Here is a 23,055-nt window from a genome sequence, read left to right as displayed (position 1 = left end):
GCCTTCACCGCCGCCGTTGCACCCAGATGGAAAGGGAGCCTTCGCGCCCCCCTTTATGGAGCCTCGCACCTCCCCTGGGGGGTGCGCCCCACTATTTGAGAACCACTGCAATAAAGAAACCTGCTTGGAAGAATTATTACATGTCTTTCTTGGGCATTGGGGTGGTTATTTTTCTTTCTTTCTTCAAAACTATTACAGTCTGATATCAGCAACTGCAGATGTGATTCTTATATATGCTAAACAGGGGACACAATAATAACGTTATGATTTAGAGAAAAAGATGGTTGATGGGGAAGAACAGTATTACTGGAAGATATGATGGCCTTCTTCTGTTCTTCATTAACGGGAAACCTCTACAGCTATGAGAATCTGGGTAGTTTCACCATATCTTTCACGGAAGTATGTATTAAAAAAGGGCAAGTCTGTTCGGACAGTATTAGACATTATTGCACTGAAATAATAATAATAATAATAATAATAATAATAATAATAATAATAATAATAATAATAATAAATATTTATTTCTTAGCCGCACCCTCTCCCGAAGGACTCGGGGCGGCGTACAACAAAACATAGGAAATAAATATATAGACAAACATACATATAACAAAAACATATACCAAGACATATACAAAACATATACTAGGAGGAGGTGAACTGGTAGATAAAAACAAGTAAAAACACAATGTTTAAAAACGCCTAAGTAAATTGGATGCAATTAAAATATCCCAGATAAAAAACCCGTCAGGAGCGATATAATTGGATCAAAGTTGAGCCAGGCCAGCAACTTGAAATAGGTGGGTCTTGAGCTTTACACGAAAGGGGCGGAGGTAAGAGGTATTCCTAATATCCGGGGGGAGGTCATTCCACAGGGCTGGGCCCGCCACAGAGAAGGCTCTACTCCTAGGCGCCGCCCCCCGGCACTGCCTGGTGGACGGCACCTGGAGGAGACCCTCTCTGTGCGAGCGGATTGGTCGCAGGGATGTATGGGGCAGAATACAATCCCGCAGGTAACTAGGTCCTGAGCCATGGAGCGCTTTGAAGATCGTTATCAAAACCTTGAAACGCACCCGATAGACCACAGGAAGCCAGTGCAGCTCGCGCAGGAACGGTGTCACATGGGAGTACCTAGTACTTCCCATAATTACCCGCGCGGCTGCGTTCTGGACCAACTGTAGCCTCCGGGTGCATTTCAAGGGAAGCCCCATGTAGAGAGCGTTACAGTAGTCCAAGCGAGACGTCACCAGCGCATGAGTGACCGTGCGTAAGGCGTCCCGGTCCAGTAGGGGGCACAATTGGCGCACCAGGCGAACCTGGTGGAACGCCCCCCTTGCCACGGCTGTCACATGGTCATCCATGGACAGCCAGGCATCCAGGAGGACGCCCAAATTGTGCGCCCGCTCCACAGGGGCGAGTTGAATGCCCCCGATGGCCAATGATGGAATTAATTGGCTGAACCGGGGAGCCGGTACCCACAGCCACTCCGTCTTGGAGGGGTTGAGTTTGAGTCGGTTGTCATCCATCCAGACCCGTACGGCTTCCACACACCGGGACATCACTTCGACGGCCTCGTTGGGGTGGTTCGGGGTGGAAAAGTACAGCTGAGTATCATCAGCGTACAGATGATATCCCACCCCGAAACCACGGATGATCTCACCCAGCGGCTTCATATATGTGTTGAACAGGAGTGGCGAGAGGACCGACCCCTGTGGCACCCCACAGGTAAGGGGGCGTACGGTCGACCTCTCCTCCCCTGCCAACACACGCTGCGTCCGGCCAGAAAGGTAGGAGCCGAACCACCGCAGAACGGTGCCCCGGACCCCTAACCCCTCCAGCCGGCGCAGCAGGATACCATGGTCGATGGTATCAAAAGCCGCCAAGAGGTCTAATAGGACCAGGATAGAGGAGCAACCTCTATCTCTGGCCCTCCAGAGATCATCCACCAACGCGACCAAGGCCGTCTCCGTGCTGTGACCGGGGCGGAAGCCGGACTGGCGCGGGTCTAGATAATCATTTTCCTCCAGATGCCGTGGAAACTGGTAAGCCACCACACTCTCTACAACCTTCGCCAGAAAGGGAAGGTTGGAGACAGGACAATAATTGGCCAGCTCCAAAGGGTCCAGGGAAGGCTTCTTGAGCAAGGGTCTCACCACCGCCTCTTTCAAGGCGGCCGGGAGAGACCCCTCGCTCAACGAAGCGTTCACTAGGCCCAGGAGCCAGTCTCGTGTAACCTCCCAGGATGCCAGTACAAGCCAGGAGGGGCACGGGTCCAATAAACATGTGGTGGGTCGCAGTCGTCCACGCATTCTGTCCAAATCCTCGATGGCAACCAAGTCAAACTCCTCCCAGGTCGAATCCTCAAGACTCGCCATGGACGTCTCCGTTGGACCACTGACAGGGACCCAATCCCTCCGGGATTGAAAGAAGCACGAAGAGGGAAATGCAAGTAGCTACATGAAGTATCTCAGCCTTTGCTAGATGGAACAACTTTTGAGACTTTTTAAGACCAAATGATTGAGTGATTGATCAATAAAGTTGGATCACTGAATTGAGTTTAATTGCCCAGTCACCAGGTGACTTTACACCAGAAAGATAGCCAAGAAGTCAAGTTTTATTTTTGACTAAAGAAACTGTGGAAAAAGAGGTGCTTCCTGTTTATAAATATTTCCCTCTCTTTATAATTGTGATGGGAGCTATAACACATCTGAAAATATGTTCTACATAGTTGAAGAAAGTTAGCACCCACCCCTCTTAGAAGAATGAAATATTCTAGGAAATATTAAAAAAGCAGAATATTATATTTCCCTGGATGAGAAAAGGAGAAACGTGTTTTTAAAGAGAAAGCAGCTCTCCCCACCACCACTTCAGCTCCAGGGTGATGGAATTAAGACGTGGCCCTCAGGACATGATAGGATTAGCCCTCTACCCATCTAACAGCAGGGCTTGCTGCATTGCAAAATCACCTAGGAACATTACATCAGCCCAACCAGATTTATCTCAAACAAACTCTTAGGATTTGCACAGCAACCAATGGGATGCCTAAACCTCAGACAGGAAGAGAAAGCTCAAAGGCAGGGCCATAGAGAAGGTATAAATATAAATCTCTCTCTTCCATGTACTCATTTGCCCAGGACCCCAAAAATACCCATGTGGTCCCGTCCAACATTAAATCATCTTTCCAAACAGCCTCCGTGTTTCCAGTGTCTTTCTCGCCATTTGGAACCAAACCCAGATGGACATTTCTCCCAACACAGTGAATGGCAAAGACGAAAATATGTCTCTATTCTCCCATACCACCTCGTTTTGTGATCCTGCAACTGCTCAAAACCAAAACTTGATTCTTGTTCATATATTTTAAAACAGTAACATCACTTTTCCTTGCCTTTTCAGGTACATAAGTGTAACAGGAAAAAAAAGAAAAGAAAAGAGAGGGAGGAAGAAGGGAGGAGGGAGAGGAATTGTTTTTTGTGTCTTCTCCCTTCTCTGTGTCAGTACATATATAGGTTACTTTCATATGCCTAGGAATTAAAAAAAACACATATCCTGATCAGTGGTCAAAATTACATTCTTGCAGCTACAGATCTGGGAGTTAAGCCAACTGAGCTCAATAAGATTTAATAGGACCGCACTGACACTGTGACAGCAAACTCATGTCTATTGAGCAGTTGTAAATCCCATTGTGTTCAGTGGAGCTGATTCCCAGGTAGGGGCATTCATAATTGCAGGAAATGCTTTGTAATACTTAGCGATAATCGCTGTAAAATGACACACATTAACTTTCAAATCACAAATGCCTCTCTTCTGTATTCTCTGACACAGTGGCAATAATTATAATGGAAGGGGTTTAAATAATTTAGTCCTTATGTGTGGTTTGCCTTTACCAATTCTTAACACCTAAAAATCTTTAGTATCATTGCTTCAGAATTTATTCCATTGGTTATAGCTTCAGTAAATTGATCTCTGTGTGTGTGTGTGTGTGTGTGTGTGTGTGTGTGTGTCATGAAGATAACTGATCACCAATACATTATAATTTTTCATAGTGAAAACTTGTTATGCTGCAGCACTGTTTGGAAGAATACTTCTGACTAATTGAGTTGGTGAGAAAAAAAACAACATTTAAACAATGCAGATTAATCTCCATCATTTTTGCTGATGTAAATCTTATGCAGTAGCACATTGCATTCTTGGCAATCAAATAAAATAAACTCTCCTTTTTTAGTTAAAATGCACTGAGATGATTTTAGCTGTGGCCTGGCAACTAAGAACAATGGAAGAATTATTATTAGATTAGCATAGCCTTACGGAATTAGAGACGTGAAATGCAATATAGAAAAGGTTATAAGGGTGAGAAACCCCCAGATAATTCATCTTTTAAGACTTTAAACTGCAGCAGAGACAACCAAACCTGTTACCATAGCATTTCTTTTAATGCAAGACTAAATCTGTAGTTTTTATTTATACTGTTCGTTCTCTGGAGGCCGTAATGGGATTCCCTTTAAAATTCAAGTTAATGAGAAAATAATGGAGAATTGTAGATATAAGCATTTTTCCCCACTGTCACTGTCATCAACTTTTTATACAGCCAGAGGGCTCTCTGAAAATATGTGTCAGATTTATTTTGTGTACTGCCAAACATTTAACAATTTCCCCCACACAAGATTTCATATTCCAGCCTGGAAAAAAACTGGAGGAATCTTACCTTGCTATCGAAACACATTTCTAAATAAGTATGCCTGCCTTAAAATTAGTTTTAGCTGTAAAAAAATCAACAATAAATACTGTGATTTGTGGAGATCTGCCTTAGCAACACTGTGCCAATGAGAAACTTAATATATATGTCAAGGAACTAAACACTGTGAATTCATTAGTAAACATAGCAAATGAGACTAAAACATATGAAGAACGGTTGCAGGAACTGGGTATGTCTAGCTTAAGAGAAAGAAGGACTAGGGGAGACATCATAGCAGTGTTCCAATATCTCAGGGGTTGCCACAAAGAAGAGGGAGTCAAACTATTTTCCAAGGCACCTGAGGGTAGAACAAGAAGCAATGGGCGGAAACTAATCAAGGAGAGAAGCAACTTAGAACTGAGGAGAAATTTCCTGACAGTTAGAACAATTAATCAGTGGAACAGAAGTTGCCTCCAGAAGTTGTGAATGTCCCAACACTGGAAGTCTTTAAGAAGATGTTGGATAGCCATCTGTCTGAAATGGTATAGGGTTTCCTGCCTAGGCAGGGGGTTGGACTAGAAGGCCTCCAAGGTCCCTTCCAACTCTACTATTGTATTGTATTGTATTGAATAAAGGCCTGATAAAGGAGAATATTTGTAGCTCAGGATTGACATGAGAGGTCCTTTGTGCTGTCTGAACTATGCTGATTCCATGTGGCTGTAATAGTAGTTTCTGAGATGTTTTTGATTCAGAAGCCACCAACAGATTATTACAACCATATGGAAACAGTATGGTACACACACCAACTAAAATCCTTCAAATCATCCTAAATAAGCCTAAGTATCCAGTAGTCCCAGAAGGAAAAAAAACAGGAGTCATCTACAACATACAGTGTAAAGATTGCAATAGCCACTATGTGGGACAAACAGGCAGAAGGCAAGCAGAAGGCATCCATAACACCAGCGAGCAGTCAGAAGACATGGTAAAAGCACTTTAATTTCACAACATATAAACCAGAGCTGTCAAACCTCTGGCTGGCAGGTGGATGTGTAATGCTCTGGCAACGCCCACACCCAGTTTAGCAAAGGAGGGAAAAGTCCCAATATGTCATGTGATGCCGCCATGACAATGTGAGTTTGACACCCCTGATATAGACAAACAAGTATAGTTTTAACTGGGAAACTGTGACCATCCTAGACCAAGCCAAGTCCAAAAACATAGAGAATTTCTTATGATCAAAGTTTAATGATACAGATGGGTGCATTTGTGCTGATATGTGTGTAAAACTATACTGTTAGATATTTGACACTATTCGATTTTATGGGCACAATAAATTTATTTACTAACTTGGAGAAGTGCAGCTGGAGGGGAGGGGGATTTCCCCCCCCCCCCCTGGACAAGCGGCTAGAAATAAAAGTGCTCGTAGCCCCAGGGAAGGAGGAGGGGGAGAGCCAAACCAATGAGGTCACACTCCAACTAAATGGATCTTCAGACTTAACCCTTTCAAGAAAATGTGATCTTTGGGAACTTTGAATCCTGAAAACTTTATTTGTTGCCTCAGTTCTCGAAGTTGGCAGGGCAAGATGGCACACTTCCGTTGTCTTCATGAAAGCTGAACTTGACTCCACCTTTTAACTTCAGGCTTCCGGTCTTTGTCTCCGTGTTATTTGGATACTCCTCTTGTGGATTGTTTGCTTTTGAACTTTCTGGAGTGAAAAACATCTGTTCCCTGCCAGAGTGATAGAGAGTTCCCTTTTGCCTGGTCTCTCTACCCCCCCCCCCCCGAACTCCCTTGGCTGCTCTACCACTCTGACTGATTCTTCTCTATACTGACTGGACTCTTTATTACTAACAATGACATCTAAAAGACCACCTCCTGGAAAGTCCGGCTTTGCTGCCTCTGCCCCGACATCTGCAACCTCAAGTCCGAGCACGCAATCAACATTGACAGCTTTTAAACAAGTTAAAACTACGGACTTGGAGTTTCACCAAATGTTTCAACAAATTCTACAGGGACAAGAGGAAATTAAGAAACAGCTGAAGGAGATGAAAGAAGAAATTAGAGGAAACCAGGAAAAAATTGATAAAAACTCACAGAGATTGGATCACTTGGAGCAGGGGGCGGCTGAGATGAGGGGGGGGTGGAGGGCGTGCAAAGGGGAAACAAAGAGCTTGACACCCAACAAATGAAAATAGAGTTTGAGAGAATGTCCTTTTATCTTAGATTTCAGAATGTGATGGAGACAGATGATGAAAACATTAGGGACATCATGACAACCATCTTGGCTGAGTATACCCAGAAAGAAAAACAACAGATGGGGTGGGAAATAGACCTGGTCTATAGAGTGAACTCCACATATGCTAGAACACACAATGTCCCCAGGGAGGTGCACATTAAATTTCTTAGGAAAAGTACAAGAGATGAAATTCTGAATACACAAAGGGGACAAGCCCTGATATACAAAGATAAGGAGATAACCATACTGAAACAGATCCCCAAGAAAGTGAGGGAGAAAAGAAAATATTATTCGCAATTGGCGAATAAATTATACCAGAAGGGGGTGTGGTTTCGTTGGTTGCTGCCTGAAGGCATGTTAATATTCTGGGAGGAGACAAGGGTCAGAATTAACACACCCATAGAGGCGCAGGCCTTTATGGAAAAAAACAAATTACTCCTAGAAAAACCAGAAGACATCCCAGTAGATACACAAGACACGGGAGGGGCCGGAGCACTGCCAACGGGGGGAGATGGGGCGACATCAAGAAAGCTCAGATCACACAAATAAGTAAGAAAATCCACATGATACAAATTGATTGAAATTATTTTTGAATTTATCACACTGACTATATGTTATATTATGTAATATTTGAATGCTATGCAAATGTACACCATGAGTCTGGAGGGGGCGTATACCTACCGCAGTTTGCGGCTGCCACAATTTGTAACCTTCCCCATACCTTTTCCTTTTGCAAAACATCCAAAAACCAATAAAACTTTGTTTAAAAAAAATAAATTTATTTACTTATTTATTATTTATTCAGTTTATATGCATCCCATCTCACTATCCAAAATGACTCCAGGTGGCATACAATACAATAATATTGTCAGGTGAAAGGAACCAGAAAAACTCTATAAGTAGGCCAAAGTAATTTCTTTATTGCTATTCCTTTGTTTTCAAGAATCCAGCCAAGCTAATGGTATTCTCTTTAGAATAGGCGGATAAAAGTTTCAAGAGACTCAGATGAACATAGATTAACTCCAAGGTTAACATTAGATCAACAATCAAGATGTAAATGATACCCCAGTCAGGGAACTGCCAAAACAGTAAATAACCCTCCGGTTCCGGCTGCTGATCGCGACAGGCAGGCTCTGCTCGCCCCGCGCTCTTCTGGTGGGCTCCCCATTATTTGGGGGGGCACAGGACGCCTTGGAGGGGCTCCTGCTGAAGGGGCGGCGTAGCGGGTGACCTCCTGAGTCGGCGGTGGCCGGGGGGGCTCCCCACATCGCCCTAGGCACCGGGAGGCATGATGGGGAGGCGCTGCGGAGTCTTCGTGAGGAGGCAGCTGGAAGAACGCAGGATTTGAAGGACGCAGCTGCTGTGTGGTGAGGTGGAAACTTCCCTCCGTTCCTTTGCTCGATATAAAGGGAAAAAAATTTGCCAGCTGTTTCCAGAGTTTTTCAACCTGGCTGGAGAAGCGTGACTGGAGGGAGGGGGATTTCCCCCCCCCCCTCGGACAGGCGGCTTTAAAAGATTTTGCTCTCTGCCCTAGAGGAGGTGGGAGGGAGAGAGCCAACTAATGACTTTACGCTCATAATAAGGACGGATATTGGAGAGTAACGTGGCTAATGAGGTGATGATCTGAAAACTTTTGAAAACTTTTCATTATGCCTTTTGATCCCGAAGCTGGCAGGGCAAGATGGCACACTTCCGTTGTCTTTATAAACATTGAATCTTGGCTCCACCCATAAGTGCCTCAGGCATTTTCTTTGTCTCCGTGTCACTCAGATAAATCTCTTGTTGTTTGGACAGGCGGCTTTAAAAGATTTTGCTCTCTGCCCTAGAGGAGGTGGGAGGGAGAGAGCCAGTTGTTTGGACTCCGCTTGGAACAAGGGATTTTATTACTTTATTGCCAGAAGTTTAAAACAGAAAAAGTTCCCCGCTGCTTGGACTCCTTGTCTCCTAACCTCGCTTGGCTGTTCTTCTCTCCAATTGTTTCCATTCTGTATTGACTCTGGACTCTTTCAGCTCATCATAATGCCACCTAAAAGACCCCCCCCCCTGGGAAAGCCGGGCTTTGCTGTCTCCGCCCCGACATCATCAGCATCCAGCCCCAGCGGACAACAGACTCTATCCTCCCTACTTCAGCCTAAGTAGTGATTTTCTTTAAGTGCATTCACAGTGTTAGAGGCTTGTTTATCCCTTTTTACCCTCTTCCACTTTGAGTTTTTATTTGTTTCCATTAAAAATATTGCAATTTCTTGTCCTCCTTAAAAAAAAAAAACAGTAAACCCAAATAAAGAGCCTCCAAGACCACTCCCACCAATACTGAAAGGGCAAGCCACTAGAACATAAATTGAGACCAAATCCCATGCCTTAGCACTGATGAAATTACCTAATTTGGATAATGAAATGTCTGCAAGAAAACAACAAAAGTCAGACCTCCAAGCATCCTTCATAGATAAAGGGTTTCAGGAACTGATGGCATGAACAACTAAAGCAAGCAAGCAAACAAAAATAAATTCATGATAATTTATTTACTTTTGTTATATAATATATACAATATATACCGCAGGCAGAGAGTGACTAATTCTGTACAGGAACCATTGGTTGCTCCCTAACACCACTGGATGACATCACCAAGTCTCGCTGTTTCAAGAGAGTACGGAAGATACGTTGGGATGATTCACACCCTGGCCAGTGTCTTTTTTCACTTTTGCCATCGGACATAAGACCCAGAAGTATAGCCAGCTGGACAAACAGGTTTAAAAACAGCTTAATTTTTTTTAAAAAAATCCACAATAGGGACTGCCTTGGCCATTTGGTTTCAGAACTGTCTACAGCTTCAATCACTGAAGCCTTGCAGTGAACTGAGCTGCCTGAAAGAGGTTGGAGATAGGTTAGCAGTGCAATTAGCTGTCATTGTTCGATAATTATATCCCTTGTAATTGGAATCTTGTGGATGTTTAATTGCATTATATGGCAGACTTGTGGGAAATTAAGCTGTATTGCATGGTTTCTTGGGGGCAAGTTCATTTATTGTTCATGCATTTGTACTTGTTGAATCTGTTCCTTTTTGTTTGGATCTTTGTTACTGAGTCCATGCTTTGCTTAACCTTAGTAAACTTTACACTGATCAGCATCGGTGCTTACAGTATTTGGTAAATTAGCAGGACTGTTTGGCTATTGGATATAGTTGAAGTGCTTAGAGGTTTGCAATCATTTCCATTGCTTTTTAGAAACTCAAGAAATTAGTATGGTAAGAATTTATAATGTTGCAGTAGTACATGGTAATGCTTGCCTTGCATATAGACCAGTGCTGATTTGAAGCCTGAAAAATTTTAGTGGGGAGGAAGATTCAGTTTTCTGTAGTGTTCAAGATGTTGAACTAAGAGCAAGTTCTACTTACCCTCTCAACCATCGAAGTTCCCTGGCTGTCTTTGGACTAGTCACTTTCTCTCTAGGGCCAACCTATTATGGGAAGTCACCCCACCTCCCTCCTAGAAGAATGGAATATTTTGAGGAATATTTTTAAAAGGCAGAATATTATACTTCCCTAAATGAGAAGTAGAGAAACATGTTTTTCTTAAAAGACAGAAAGCAGACTCAATCTCCCTCCCCTTGCATCGCCCTCAGAAACTTCAACCAAACTTCTCATGCAACCTACAGAGCCAGCTATGACCCATGCATAGCCCCATGGAGGTCTGATAACAGCCAATAGAATACATGTTCTTGTGCAGGAACAGGAAGCTCAAGTTCAAAACCCAAGAGAAGATATAAGAACCCCTCCTTCTCAACTCCATGTGGCCAGCTGCTCAGAACCATGTGCTTGGTGGTTATGCTTCACCATTAAACCATCTTTCCAATCAGCCACTATTTTTCCAGTGTCTTTCTCCCAGTTTGCAATTAAACCAGATGGATATTTCTTCCAACACTATGTCACACAGTTGTGAAATAAAATAGGAGAAGGAGCTCCTGTGTATGTTGTTTGAGATCCTAAATGAAAGGTGGACTATAAAGCTAAATAATTATAATTGCAATAACATAGCAACTTTCAGAAATATATCATCTTAGATTCTGATTTCTTTTCCTGGATCTAACCAATATAAAAATAATGTCTATATCAGCATTTTTCCAATTTGGCAAATTTAAGAAGTGTGGTTTTCAATTTCCAGAATTCAAGTTCCATTGGAACTAGGCTATAATAAATCATAATAAATTATTCAGGTCATTGGAAACTGTTTTATACCAAATGCACCATTAATCCATGTAACTCAGTATTGTGTTGACTGCCTTTTTATAACTCTCCAGAGTTTTAAACTTGAATCTTTAAGAATGATTTTAACCTTCATCTCTGGGCCTGCAGGGAGAAGATACTGCTTGCTCCTTTAGTGAATTTCTTCATTTTCTTCTTATGAGAGAATAAGTGTCGTTTATTCAAGTAAGAAAAGCAATATAAAAATGTTTAGCCGAAACAGTTAATATTCTGCACTTGAGGATAAGATTGCAATGGATAAAAAGTACGGTATGCGAAAATACCTTATTGAACTTTATACATTTACAAGGGAGAGTAAGTGCAAAATACAGACCCTTCTCTCCTTATATCTCACCCTGACACTGCGAGGTATTTAATTTAATCATATGAATTAAATGTGAGCTTGAAGAGTGCCAAATTTCAAACTGGGAGTCAGATTTTCCATAAATATGTAATAACACATAGTATAATTGGAAATCTGAATTCCCCCCACTCGTATCTTATTTATTTTTCAAGCAGGTTTTGCCTACACAAGGAATGAATGTTTTGTTTTTTCCTGTTCAGGTTAGTTAATCATTAAGAAGAATATCAGGAGTATTTCACTTCTCTGTGATTTTTTTAGATTTTCTGTAGCTTTTCCTATGCAACAGTGATCTGCTAAAATACATCCTGGAGTGAATGAAAGTTCTCCTATTAAGAAGGGTTATATTAGTAGAATAAAATGAAATATGTTAATACCGTTAATGATATGTAGCTAATTAAGATGTGAGGGAACTATATTAACATTATTAATTGCAGATAACTAATTAAGTAAAATGCATGTTATATATAAATTGAAAAAAATTGAATTTGAGTATATATGCTGCCTATAGAAAATAGAAGAACAGATGGAAAATGAAATGATATATTTGGTTTATTTTTGAATGGGCAAATAATGATATTGTTTATGTGTTAAGAAAAAATTAAGCTTAAGATGGAAAATATGGGAAGAAAATAATATGGCTAAAATTGGAAATGGAAATCTGATGTAAAATGAATTATGTATATGAGAGAATGTTAAAGGGGAAAACCTGGGCAACACTTTGTTTACAAAATAATTTAAAATTTGTAACAAAAAATAAAAAAACTTTGATAAAAAAAAGGTTCTCCTATTACATTCATGGATGAGACAAATTTAAGCTATTTCTCTTTTTTCTTCCCAAATGTTCTTGGTTTACATTACAGTTTAATTCAAACATTTTGTGCTTGCATGGAATATCCCAATATCGATTTATAGTAATCCTTGTATCATACAAAGAAACCTAAAGAATGTGTTCTTGCAACTTGTAATAAGTTTTGTCCTTTTTAAGAAAATGGATTCAGCAGGTTAAATCATTTAAATACTGAGGCACAGTTTTTCATGTTGCAACCTCATCTAGAATGCACAGAGAATATGGAGCAAGAAGCACCAAAGAACAACAACTGCATTGCAATCATTTTTCAGTAGTTAAAAAAAAAACTTTATTGATTCCAGCTGTACTCCAAGTATCCTCAGCTCAGGTTAGAGCACAGCTGTTACTTGGTGCCCAATTGGACCTACAGTGTACTGCAGAAACAGCTGAGATCAAGTTGCTTGGGAATGAATTTCAAGCCCCCTGCTTTATCATCAGCTGGCATCAGGAGTATTGAAACCAATATTTAATTATATATTTTCACATATTGGGCAAATCCATATTTTATTTCTGTATATCTTGGACCTTTATTGACAGCACTATGTCATGCTGACACAAAGCAATAGGCAAAATAAGGCAAGGCGCATCAAGGTGCATCAAGGCACATCAAGGCACATCAAGGCACATCAAGGCAAGGTAAGGTGCATCAAGGCAAGGCCAGGCCAGGCCAGGCCAGGCAAAGCAAGGCAAGGCAAGGCAAGGCAAGGCAAGGCAAGGCAAGGCAAGGCAAGGCAAGGCAAGGCATTCCTTGTATTTTCATTGGCTCAATTCTTTGCCTTTAGGTGTGAATGAGGCCGATGGACTCAAATTTGACTCAGCCTTCCATTCTCCCAAGGTCAGTAATATGAGGGTCCAGATTGCAATATGCTGACTGTAAAGCACTACGAAGTGGTATATAAATCTAGGTGCCATTGGTATAGCTATTGCCAGTAATAATGTTGAGTCATTGGATTACAGATATTGATGTCTAATTAAACCTGACATCTCTTTCCAAGGATATACTCTTGACCAGCTTGTTCATTCTTCTTAGGCTTGGTAGATAACTAAGTTTAGGTTACCTTCTCTACACAAAGGAGAACATTCTTCTTGTCTCAACTTGATGCCCTCCTACTACAGTTTTAGAAGGGAGATTCAAACATTTTGCCCATGTGGGAAAGACATTCTCAAAATTGCTAAACAACTTTTATTATATTAACAGTTTCTGTGCTAGGACACTATCAGAGTTCGTAACAGCACATTTAAGCAAATCTCTCAGTCATGCTGTTCAATTTACTTACAGTTGTTTCAGATATTCATGACTCTGAAAAACAGACTCTGTGGCAAAGTTCTGCTTTGTTGTGTGCAAGATGTGCAGCCAACTGAGTTATATTACCATTTAATTTTATTATGATCATCTGTTATACTTCTGAATTTTATTATGTACTTGTTTTTGATTACAATAAAGATATTTGATTTGACTTGAATTTGAAATAGTGGTGTTGATAATGATGCATCTATATTTTTACTATTTTTGTTTAATTCTGAACAAGTGGACCTGCGGGAAAAATGCTAGGATGATGATGATTACTTAAATCTGAACAACAGTAAAACCATATTCTAACTAGTGGTTTATCTTTTTATTAATTTAATATGGTGTTTAATCAAATGTTTTGAGGGGTTGCATTAGTATATATGCAACAATATGAAATCACAGCTGCTATGTGAACTCTCAAGTTACCCGTTTCCACTACATATTGAAAATGGACAGTGATTAACACACACACACACACACACACACCAGTAGTGGGTTGGCAACTTTTTTCTACCAACTTGGGCGCGCTCGCATGCGCTCTCTCACAACACTTCTGCGCATGCGTAGGAGCGTCCGGGCAGATGGGCGGAAGCTCCCACCAACGCTACTACCGGTTTGCTCGATCCCGGCGGCAGCAACCCACCTCTGACACACACACGTGCACACACACACACTCACACACTCACACACACACAAACACACATGTATGGAACAGGTATATATGTATGTATATAGCATATGTATATGTATGTTATGTATGTATTTGGGCAGATGTACACTTTCTCTTGAGAGCAGGCAATAGAATTTCATTTTTAATGTGGGACAGTGCTCGTGGTAAAAAAAATGACAATAAAGTTAACTTATCAGTTATTTAGCTGGTGTTGGCTTTCATACACACTGAGTTCTTCTCAAGAACTTAGGATATTGTACTACAAGAAATGTGGCCTTTTTAAATTGATAAATCAACATTTCATAAAATATGCATGTTGTCTAAGATGTTTTGGTATGACACCAACGAATGGCATCAGTGTGTTAATAACCACCAGGACCACCACAACCAGTTTATGTCTTAATTTTTAATGCATTTAAATTTTTTAAAATGCATTTATTTGGTACAGAAAGGTTCTCAAAAATTAACCAGGGATAAATTAACCATCTCATCTCCCCTTGCTATATTATGCTCAAAATTGCTAGTTTAGCTCATGTAATATCTATATATTTAACAGTGGCATGGTGGCCTAATGGTGAAGAGACTTGCCCCCCCCCCCAGAATCCTAGGTAAAGACAGCTGTTTCTTTTTCGAGGGACAAATAGAAAATATATGCTGCAAACTCCACATAGGCATCAGAAAGGGCATCCATGCAGGAAAGGCTCAGTTCCGTTTAGTTGCCCCAATTGTACCCTGAATTACGGGATTTGGGTCATTTTAAAAAAACTGCATACTTAAAAATATATACCAATTTTGTAAAGTGGCTTGAGAAAAAAAAGTGCCTAAAAAGATTAAATTAAAAATAGAATAAACAAAATCTTTAAAAAAACAATCTTCACATTTGCACATACACAAGCAGACACTCAGAGTAAAACAGTAAGTTGAACAATCACTTAAAGCTGACACTAAGCAGTGGATCCAAAAGCATTAATTAAAAGTCTCCACTGCAGCATGAATAGGGAGTCAATATTAAAAAGCCTGAAGGAATAAATCCATCTTTTCCCAGTGCTGAAAAAGACAATAAAGTGGGCATCAAGGTACTTCAGATGCCTCTCTGGTAGGATATCCCACAAATTAAGGACTTGAAAGCTACGCAGAAGAAGAAAAATGCTTCTGGGATGGCATCAAAATTTCAAGCTTGACTTTGCCACATTTCTCTTTGCAGGCACATTATGCATCGACTTGCATTCTCTCTTTTTTATATATCAGAATTCATGAAGTTACCTTTGGATTCTAGTATTAAGTGGTTTTTACAAACAGTGGAAGGATTCAGCTACAGATTGTCCCATTTCTTTTTTCGCCAGAGAAATAAAAAATACAGTGTAGGCAAAAATGTGGATCACATCTTCACATGACTTTATGTACAACTCCTTCTCACACATCTATAAACCGTATACGCAGGTCCATTGAAGAGCAATATATATAAAAAAATGGGGAAGCAAATCATGCTCAATAGGCAGCTGAATACCAGAGGAATTGAATGATATAAAGAATGGGGAAATGTCACTCCCTGCTGACAAATAGAACTTACTGAAACCAGGGACAGGAAGAAGAGCTTGCTACATGCAATGCTTATATTGAATGCTAACTAGAAGCCAGAAAGTCACACACTTGTATGGATCCCCAAAGCTTTATTGAGCTGCTTCAGTGCATTTATACAATGTACCAAAAAATAACCGCAAGAACCAAGGTGTCAACTTGCAAAGCATTCCTGGCCTGCTCTGGAGTTGCTATAGGAAAGGGGGGATGGGAAACCAATGAAACAGCATGACAGCAAAAGACAAATGCACATTCCAGACTTATCTCTTTCAAGGCTGTATCCCAGGATTACTTACAGTGGCTGGAAGGGAGTGAGCTCTACAACAGGTATAATTGCCCCCATTGGCAAATGTGATTGATGACACTCCTGGGAGGAGTGGGAAAACAAGGTCATGATTGGGACCATAAATTATGGGGGTCAGAGCTGGCTTCACTTGTGAATGTGCCGACATGAAGCTCCTAATAAATAACTGGATTTTTTTGAAGCTTGGCTCGAGGCTCATGATTTAATTAAGGCATCTGTCTAAACCCTGATACAATGTTTTTGATCAAGAAATTCAATAGCATTTAAAGAAGGTAGCATTATGAAGTATCTGACAATTACCTGAAAGAAGTAGACAAGCACACATTCAGTCTGTAGGTTTAGTAGGGTTAATACTCTGTTTCCCCAAAAAGACAACCTGTCCTGAAACTAAAGCCTTGCCACATTTTTCGCATGGGCAAAAATATAAGCCCACCCCTGAAAATAAGCCCCCTGGACAATCCCCCCCTCCAGCCAGGCAAAGCGCTGCTCGCCGACCTAACGGTATCCTGAAGGCACCAAGCTGTGGAAACGAGGTGGGGGCAAAGGTGTTCACGTTGCTTGGTCCTTTCGGGGTACCGCTAGGTCAGTCAGCGGCACTGTGCTCAGCTGAAGAGGGGGCTTGCTGGGCAGCTACTTTCTTGCGAGCAGGCTCCTGAAGAGCCGGGCACAGCCTCAGGGTCAAATGGCTGTGTTACGCTGTCACAGCAGCAACCAGCAGCCATGAAGTTACCAAGCTTGTGAGCAGCCACCCAGCAACCCCCCTTTCCAGCCAGGTACAGCACCGCTGACCAACCTAGCAGTACCTGGAAGGCACCAAGCAATGTGAGCGCCTGTTCGCCACCCTCTACCTCCCGCGGCTCAGTGCCTTCGGAATGCCCCTAGGTGAGTAAATGGGGCTCTGCATGGCTGGAGAGGGGGGTTGCACAGTGGCTTTTCTGCTCCCCACTGGCGTGAAGGGCCTCTCCGCTGCTGGCACCGCCCGCGGCGAACAGGTGCTCGTGTTGCTTGGTGACTTCCGGGTACTGCTAGGTCAGTCAGTGGTGCTGTGCCCGGCTGGAAAGGGGGGTTGCTATGTAGCTGCTCGCAAGCTTGATCACCTCATGGCTGCTGTGTTGCTGCTGTGACAGCGCAACACAGCCAATCGACCCTGAGGATGTGCCCGGCTCTTCGGGAACCCAGTGGCAAGGGAGCAGCCGCCCGGCAACCCAAAAATAATAAGCCTTCCCCTTTAATAAGCCCAAGGCCATATTTCATGGGTCAAAAAAATATAAGACGCTGTTGTATTTTCGGGGAAACACGGTACAGTGGGAGAAACTTCACACACTGATAGACCTACTTATTTATTTATCTATTTTAGAATCTTATAGTTCCCTGATCAAAGCCAGTATAAAGTGGTGAAACAAGGAGAGGGTTCTAGATACTCCAAGTCATCAGGATCCTTCAAACCCAAAGGTTTAGAATCAGCGGTTCTGAGACAACATGACCTACCTTCCCACAAAAAGCCTCGCATGTCAACCCAGAAATCTCCAGAAGTTATTAATGTATGACTGAAGAAGGCAATATCAAGCTGTGATTTAATACCTATCATATATATATAGTAGACATAAAATAAAGGTAAAGTTTTCCCCTGCCTAAGTCATGTTTGATTCTGTGGGATGGTCTCATCTCCGTTTCTTAGCCAAGGGAGCCAGCATCGTTTGCAAATATTTCTTTGGTCATGTGTCTAGCATGACTATATGCTGAGGTGCACAGAAGACTGTTACCTTTCCACCAAAATGGTACCTATTTATCTACTCACATTTGCATGCTTTAGAACTGCTTGGTGGACAGGAGTTGGGGCAGGTAACAGGACTCACCCTATTGCAGGGTGCTCATGTCTCAAACCTGGGCTAATGATTTTCCAGCCAACAGACCCAGCTCCTTAACCATTGAGCCATCAAGCCATTCATATACTACAGTAGACACACTATCTTCTATATTTATCTACTATAAATCACCCTACCTATTCAACACCATATGGTTATTTCTATTTGAAATTAAAGATATAGCATAACAGATAAATTATACATACATTAGTATGTGCACAGACATCAAGATTTGGCTCAATGTCATAACCCATAGCTTCAGAAATAGTCTGATTACACCAGACAAATGAATGTATTGTCTGATATAATCTTTCTGCCTGAGTTAACTTAACAAAGCACTTCATTATTTTCATAGCTATCTCTGTTCCCCTGATCACCCTGTTCTTTTGAAGTAGAGTAGGATAAATATTGTAATCAAGTTTTTGAACAAAGGGCGTCCATAAAAGATGTTGATGCCTTTGTTTAATGCAATGGTCCAGATTGTCGAGAGTTTCACGTGAGTCAGGATGTTCAAACAATTTCCTTAAAGAATTTAGTAAGACAATTGTAGTTAATATAAAAAATAGAAGATATAATGAGTGAGGATAGGAGAGAAAAGTAATATAAATTACATTCAATAATGAGGTCTAAGCATTTTGTAACAAAAAATAGAAAGGAAAAAAGGTTAATTTTACGAATCTTAGTGAAGAATGACTACTGAGAATAGATTTCTGAGCCACATGCAGCAAATTATAATGAATATAATCATATCCAAATTGAGTTGGCCATAGTTCTTTCTCAACTAGCACACTATAATCGGATATTTTCTCCACAGTTCCAATTTCTATACCAGTTGTCCAAGAATATTGTTTTTCTAAGAGTACCTCGGAGTTCTAGAGAAAGCAATTGGAGTAGCACTGTACCAAGTAGGACAGTGTTTTTGTGAAAGTGTCAGATTTACCTGGTTGGCTTGGGGGACCTCACAGGTATCTGGCCATTAAAAAAAAAGAAGGGCAGGAGGGTGAAAGATGAAAGGGCAATAAAGCTTTGTGTGTATGTGATAGGAAATTTGGAGGGAGGAATGACAGTTGAGAAAGAGCAGAGCATCTGGATCCTGTTTGTACCAGTATCTCATGGCCAGCCACCCTGAGAAATATGTGGATTACCCGCAATCATCTTAGAGTTCTCAAAACATCTTGGTGAACTCCTGATGGCTGGAAACAGATGGGGGATGGTAATTTAACAACCGCTTCATCCAGGGTCAGATTGGCTGCCATGGGAGGGGTGGCCCATCCCTGTCCTCCAGCTTTGCTGCACATGAGGAATGTGCTCCATACGCCTCTGCACAGATTTCAAGTCGACCATTAACCTTGCCCTCCAGGCAAACCCCTATCCAGTCCCTGTGGTGCAGCACCTACTCCATTCCTTGGGGCAGGGCTGCATTTTTGCGAAACTGGATATGGTGCAGGCCTACCAGCAGCTCCCGGTGGATGATGATGCGGCAGCTGCCCAGATCATCGTCACCCACCGCGGGGCTTTCCGCTGCCGCTGCCTCCAATTCGGCGTTTCCGTTGCCCCGGGGATCTTCCAGAGCCTCATGGAGCGCCTGCTCCATGGGCTCCCTGGCGTGGTTCCATATTTTGATGATGTCCTGATCGCTGCTAACAGCCGATCGGACCTCATCGAAATATTATGGAAGGTCCTCGACCGTTTTAGGGGCACGGGTCTTAAACTCAAGCGCAGCAAATGCTCATTTGCTGTGACTAGGGTGGACTTCCTCGGGTTCTCCAATGATGCCCAGGGCAGCCACCCTACCCTCGCTAAAGTTGCTGCCATTAGGAACGCCCCCACACCTGCCTCAAAGGCGGAGTTGAAGGCGTTCCTTGGCTTGCTTAATTTTTACACGCCATTTTTACCCCACAAGGCATCACTAGCCGAGCCGCTGCATCGGTTGCTCGACCGATCCACGGCCTGGCACTGGGGCAGCCACGAAATGCATGCATTCGCGGCTGTCAAAGACATGCTGACGTCAACCGCAGTCCTACTCCAATACAGTGACAGGCTGCTGTTGACCCTAGCTTGTGACGCCTCTCCTGTGGGCCTGGGGGCGGTCCTGAGCCATGTCCTCCCCAATGGCTCAGAAGCCCCCATAGCTTTTTACTCCCGGACACTCTCTCCTGCCAAAAGGAATTACAGCCAGATCGACAAGGAGGCTCTGGCTGTCGTGTCCGGGGTTAAAAAGTTCCACGATTATCTGTACGGTCGGACTTTGACACTGTTCACCGACCACAAGCCACTCCTTGGGCTTCTGGCCGGTGACCGTCCGACACCTCCCATTCTGCCCCCACGTATGACCCGCTGGACAGAATTCCTTGTGGCATACAGCTACTCCCTACAGTACCATCCAGGGAAACACCTGGGGCATTCGGATGCCCTCAGCCGTTGCCCCCTCCCTGTGTCTGACCCTCAGGCTGTTCCTTGTCTGTCTGTCCTGGCCATCGCTGACCTGGCCCTTCCTCTGTCTGCCAACAAAGTGGCTGCCCTTTCCAGGGCTGACCCTGTCCTGTCCCAGGTCATGACGTGGGTCCTGCGGGGCTGGCCTGAGGGGACGGTGTCGGACGACCTCTGCCCCTTTAAGGCCAGGCAGTTGGATCTGTCACCCCATAGTGGGTGCCTCCTGTGGGGTGACAGGGTGGTCATCCCACCTAGCCTCCGCCACCAAGTGCTGTCTCACCTACATGAGGGCCACCCAGGCATAGCACGCATGAAGGTGCTGGCTCGCAGTTATGTCTGGTGGCCTCACTTGGATGACGAGATAGCTTCCTGGGTGGCCAGGTGCTCCCCCTGCCAACTTTCCCGGCCAGCGCCTCTGGCTGCCATGCCACGGGAATGGGAAATGCCCCATGGACCTTGGTCTCGCCTTCACATGGACTTCGCGGGGCCCTTCCAAGGCCAGGTATTCCTGGTCGTCGTGGATGCGTACTCCTGCTGGGTGGAGCTCATATTCATGACTTCCACCACAGCTGAGGCCACCGCCAGGGCCTTGCGGCAGCTGTTCACCACCCATGGCCTGCCAGATGTTGTTGTCTTGGACAACAGGCCGCAGTTCGCATCCGCGGCATTTCAGGAATTCCTGGCCTCCCAGGGCATCCGTCACGCCCCTATCGCCCTGTGCCATCCGTCCAGCAATGGCCGGGCGGAACGCGCTGTCCGCTCGGCCAAAGAGGCCTTGGGACGGATGGACTGGGGCAATTGGCCAGCAAGGGTGGCTGCTTACCTACTGGTACAGCACTCCACCCCTTGCCCCCTCTCTGGAAAGTCTCCGGCGGTGGGCCGGTGCCTGCAGACCACCCTGGATAGACTGCACCCCCTCTACTCCGGGGAACAGCCTGGCAACCTGGGGCCCCCTCCCCATAGTTTCCTGGTGGGCGACCCTGTCTGGGCAAGGGCAGGGGATGCCAGGTGGGTGCCTGCCACCGTCACCTCCGTAATTGGTCCCTGTTCCTACAGGGTCCACCTGTCCGATGGGTCCGAATGGTGGCGCCATGTGGACCAATTGAGGCACCGCCTTCTGTTGGAAACTCAAACCGACCCGGCGAGGCCGACCACTGACGCCTTGCAGCTGGCCTCCCTCTTCCCGCATCCTGAGCCGCACATGCCATACACGCTGGGCAAGCCCCATTTCCATCAGGGCCTCATCCCGTTTGACACCGCCTGCCGGCCAATTCCCAGGGAGCCCCGCCCTGTTAGGCCAGCTCCTCCAGGGTTTCCCTATCCCCTGGCCTTCTCCAATCCAGGCCACTCCTGCACAGACACCGCACTCCAGCAAAACCTCTCACGCCCGCCTTCGGCCGCGCCCCCTCACCCATCCCTACCCGTTACGCAGGCTCCTCTGGTCGATCCAGGCCCCGATGATGTCACCCGGGACTCCACTCCCCTCAGGGAGGAGCCTCCCCAGGCACCTCTTCCTCCGCCGACGACTCCACCTCAACTGAGGAGATCTGGGAGGGTCTGGCGCTGCCCCGCCTACCTCAGCGAGTACGCATGTACCATTTCCGCACATGCTCCCTCGCTGGGGGGGAAGGAGTATTGTGTACTGGCAGCCAGCAAAAGCCAAGCCGCGCCTGATTGGCTGAGACCCGGCTCGGCTGAGCGCGGGCTGACAGACACTTCCTATTGGTTACCCTGCCTGACAGCTCCATATAAATAGCTGTCCGGCAGGAAAGTGCTGAATCTGTTCTTGTTATATTCACGTTGCTGTTCTGTTAATAAACCGTGTTGAATTGCCTCAGGCATCCTGCCTCATCCTTTGGCAACTTTAACAGGATGAACCTCCCGTGATAGCCAACCTGACCATGGGCGAACCGGTTGTTAAATTACTCACCCGCCGCTATCAAAGTTGATCCTGGGTCAGGGGTGGATTCAGGCTGTTGCTACTGCCGGTTCGCTCAGGGATGTGCTGCATGTATGCATGCTTGATGCAAGCTATGCACAGTATGAAAAAAAATGCTTCTGCACATGCACAGAAGCAAAAACCAAGATGGCGGTGCCGAGGGTGATAGAACTGGTTCAGGGGCGTGGCAAGCCGAGTTACTACCTATTTGGCCGAACTAGTCCAAACTGGTAGGAACTCACCTCTGTCCTGGGTGCTGTGCTGTAATGGAGAAATGGGAATGGAGGAGCTGGCACAAGGGGAGGAAGAGGAGCAGGGAGAAGAAACAGGGAAAATTACCTTCTCTTTCCTTCACATTAGCTATTCTGTCATCCATTTCTCCATTGCAACATAATGCAGTGCCCAGGATCCACTTTGATAGTGTGTGTGTATGTGTGTGCAAGGGGGGGGGGTAATTTAACAATCAGTTTGCCTGAATTGGTGTGAACCTGCTGAATCCCACCATTGTCCAAAGGGATTGGATTGTGGCAGGTCTGACAGAAGGCACAGATTTAGATGCAAGCTAAATAAATTTGGTTTTATTTCAGAAAGGGGTGGTCTGAAATTCTCCAAATAATCTCA

General features: G+C 44.1%; 1 protein-coding gene across 5 annotated transcripts in view; it reads left to right on the top strand.

Annotated features, from left to right (window-relative positions):
• Nucleotides 1-13,817, top strand: part of LOC309393200 (uncharacterized protein) — a 91,094-nt gene extending 77,277 nt beyond the window's left edge. For 4 of the 5 annotated variants that reach the window (XR_014175550.1, XR_014175551.1, XM_081955116.1 and 1 more), the window contains one exon: nt 13,385-13,817. Coding sequence is in view for 2 of the 5 variants with exons in the window: in XM_081955115.1 (XP_081811241.1) it covers nt 13,385-13,397 (13 nt within the window). In the remaining 3 variants the exon portion in view is untranslated. Of the gene's footprint in view, nt 1-11,351; nt 13,190-13,384 lie in introns of those variants that run through there. The other variant, XR_014175552.1, reaches the window with a different exon arrangement.
• The last annotated feature ends 9,238 nt before the right edge of the window (nt 13,818-23,055 follow it).

This window comes from Natrix helvetica (assembly GCF_964273705.1).
Source record: "Natrix helvetica genome assembly, chromosome: 5".
NCBI classification, from domain to species: domain Eukaryota; kingdom Metazoa; phylum Chordata; class Lepidosauria; order Squamata; family Natricidae; genus Natrix; species Natrix helvetica.
This window is presented reverse-complemented; position numbering and strand designations above follow the sequence as displayed.